The sequence below is a fragment of the Perognathus longimembris genome, chromosome 28 (genome assembly GCF_023159225.1).
Source record: "Perognathus longimembris pacificus isolate PPM17 chromosome 28, ASM2315922v1, whole genome shotgun sequence".
NCBI classification, from domain to species: Eukaryota; Metazoa; Chordata; class Mammalia; order Rodentia; family Heteromyidae; genus Perognathus; species Perognathus longimembris.
This window is the reverse complement of record NC_063188.1, coordinates 61,030,066-61,033,243: the sequence shown is the minus strand read 5'-3', so window position 1 is coordinate 61,033,243 and position 3,178 is coordinate 61,030,066. Positions and strand designations below refer to the sequence as shown.

At 50.7% G+C, this 3,178-nt stretch overlaps 1 protein-coding gene across 2 annotated transcripts in view; it reads left to right on the top strand.

Moving 5' to 3' along the window:
• Nlgn3 (neuroligin 3) overlaps positions 1 to 2,872 on the top strand; it is a 27,315-nt gene extending 24,443 nt beyond the window's left edge. For both annotated transcript variants that reach the window (XM_048335506.1, XM_048335507.1), the window contains one exon: positions 896 to 2,872. In XM_048335506.1, coding sequence (XP_048191463.1) covers positions 896 to 1,739 — 844 coding nt within the window. In that variant the 3' untranslated portion in view covers positions 1,740 to 2,872. The remainder of the gene's footprint in view (positions 1 to 895) is intronic.
• Positions 2,873 to 3,178: the final 306 nt, after the last annotated feature.

Here is a 3,178-nt window from a genome sequence, read left to right as displayed (position 1 = left end):
CCTGTTAGCATGTCCAAGGCTTTGGAGACTAGTATCCCCTCAAAAAAAGAGAAAATCTGTGTTGAGGACCCAAACATTGAGAGTGAGCAGGTACCAGGTGCTGGTGGCTCACATCTGTAATCCTACTCAGGAGGTTGAGATCTGAGGCTCAAGCTTTGAAGCCAGTGCAGACAGGAAATTCCATGAAACTCTTGTCTCCAATTAACCACCAAAAAGCTGAAAATAGAGTTACAGCCCAAGTGGTAGAGTGCTATCCTTGAACAAGAAAACTCAAGGACAGTTCCCAGGCCCTAAGTTTAAGCCCAGATCTGGTACAAAAAAGGACTAGGGGCTGAGAATGTGGCTTAGTGGTAGAGTGCTTTCCTAGCATACATGGAGCCCTGGGTTCAATTCCTCAGTATCATATAAACAGAAAAAGCTGGAAGTAGTGCTGTAGCTCAAGTGGTAGAGTGCTAGCCTTGAGCAAAAGAAGCTCAGGGACAGTACCCAGACTGAGCAGGAGTGAGTTACTAGCAGGATGTGGGAGTCAAGGTTAGCTGCTCAGAGATGATATGAAATAAGTCCAGAAAGAGCATTTAGAGGGCTCTTAGCAAAACTAAGCAGCTGAAAAGTTTGCTAGATGGCCAGTAGCATGTGAGAAGACAAAGTATCTGCATAACCCAAGCTATGATGAGCACTGTTTTGTGATGCCTACCAAGGGGACCAGGAGATCAATCCCAATCCATTCCTTCAAGGCATGAAGAGGATGTCGACAGAGGGCCAGACCGCAAACAATGGGAATGGTGGGAAGGTTTGGACTGGGGAAGAGAGGTTTATAAGAGGGCGTGAGAGGAAAGAAGCAAGGTCCTTTCCTTGACCAAGTAGAGTAACCTAGAGTTTGCATGTGATGTTTCAGGGATCCCAACAAGCCCGTCCCCCAAGACACCAAGTTCATTCACACTAAGGCCAATCGTTTTGAAGAAGTGGCCTGGTCCAAATACAATCCCCGGGACCAGCTCTACCTTCACATCGGGCTAAAACCCAGGGTCCGTGATCATTACCGAGCCACTAAGGTGGCCTTTTGGAAACACCTGGTGCCCCATCTGTACAACCTCCACGACATGTTCCACTATACATCCACGACCACCAAAGTGCCACCTCCGGATACCACCCACAGCTCCCACATCACGAGAAGGCCCAATGGGAAGACCTGGAGCACCAAGCGGCCAGCCATCTCCCCTGCCTACAGCAATGAGAACGCCCAAGGGTCCTGGAATGGGGAACAGGATGCAGGGCCACTTCTGGTGGAGAACCCTCGAGACTACTCCACTGAATTAAGCGTCACCATTGCCGTGGGAGCCTCACTCCTGTTCCTCAATGTTCTGGCCTTTGCTGCCCTCTACTACCGGAAGGACAAACGGCGTCAAGAGCCTCTACGGCAGCCTAGCCCCCAAAGGGGAGCTGGGGCCCCTGAATTGGGAGCCGCTCCTGAGGAGGAGCTAGCAGCACTCCAGCTGGGTCCCACTCACCATGAGTGTGAGGCTGGTCCCCCCCATGACACCCTGCGTCTCACAGCATTGCCCGACTACACCCTGACCCTGCGGCGTTCCCCTGATGACATTCCACTCATGACCCCCAACACCATCACGATGATCCCCAACTCCCTCGTTGGGCTGCAGACATTGCACCCCTATAACACCTTTGCCACAGGGTTCAACAGTACCGGGCTGCCCCACTCACACTCCACTACCCGGGTATAGCTCCAATGCAGAGCACAGCTCATCTCCTGGCTCCTTCCCTCCCAGATACACACACACACACACACACACACACATACACACACACACACACACAGACGCACATGCCCTGTGCGCACACACACATCCATACACACCACATATGTATACGCACGCACCCGCACCCTATAGCAGACCCATCTGCACAGAAACAGATGTGGACATGCACCTGCATGTATAAGACCACCAATACAGAAGTCAATCTGAGCAAACCCTTCCAATGGGGGCGCAAAAGAGTCCTCAATAAACTGAGGACCCAAAGAACAGCAGCTGAAACCAGCTCCCTGAGCCTGACCACAGACACTCCTGGGGGGCCCTGAAAGCAATCGCTGAATACCCCCTTGGTGCTCGCCTTCGGCATCTCTTGGAACTGCACCATCAACCAACTCCAGACTTGGGAGCTTTAAAGAGCAAAATAGCTCTTCCTCCCCCAGACTTGGTCTTTTTTCTGGGTCTTGTTTTTGTGTTGATTTTTTTTAAAAGAAAAATGGAAACAAATGCTTTTTCCAATCCATGACTGCTAAGAGGCTCCAGGTCCAGGTCTGTCTGGTTCTGGAATCCCTATGTTCACACATCCGACCAAGAAAAGGACACCCCCTCTCCCAGAAGAAACCAATTTGAGCAAGATCACTGGGGAGAGTTCTCCTGCCTTCCATGTGTCCCCAAAGAGGGCTGCAGAGCTGGCGACATGACTTGCTTTTTCTAAAGGCTAACAGCCTTGGCCTGGCTAGACCAGGGGATCCTAAACCTGGTGAATAAGGTACTGTGGAGGCTGTGTCCTTCTTGGGACCCTGGGTACATAGTCTCGATCTGCCTCTGCCCTTGGGGAAATGCTATTGGAATTTGCCCCCATTTTCTTTAGTCTCTTTTTGTGTCTGTCATTTCTCTTTCAAAAAGGCAGTGTTGGTTTTTTTTTTCTTCTTCTTCTTTTGTTATTGTTGTTGTTGGCTTTTTTTTTTTTAAAGAAAAGTTCTTAAAACACTAACGGAAAACCCATGGAGTTTGTCCTTTGTAAAAATTTTAAACAGTGTCTTGATATAAAAATAAAAAATCCAGTTAGCACTCCCAACCTGCCTCCCTTGCACCGGGCATTGCCCCCCCACCCCCAGCCTCAGAGCAGGGCGCCTCTGCCGGCTAGGGATCTGGCCAGCACAGCCTGGCGGCCTTGAAACTGAAACAAGTCTGGGCTTCACTCTGCCGGCCCCCTGGGCCCCTTGCAAGCAGGCCTCTGCAGATCTTTATCAGGTGGCTGTCTCCATCCCCTGCCCCCCAGCCCTCTGGGTTCCTGCAGCTGAAGCCTCCTAATGAAACAGCAGAAATAATACTTCCTTCCTCCTCTGCTACCACTGCTGCCTCCTCCTCCTGCTTTTCTTCTTCCTCCTCTTTCTCATCTTCCTCTTCTT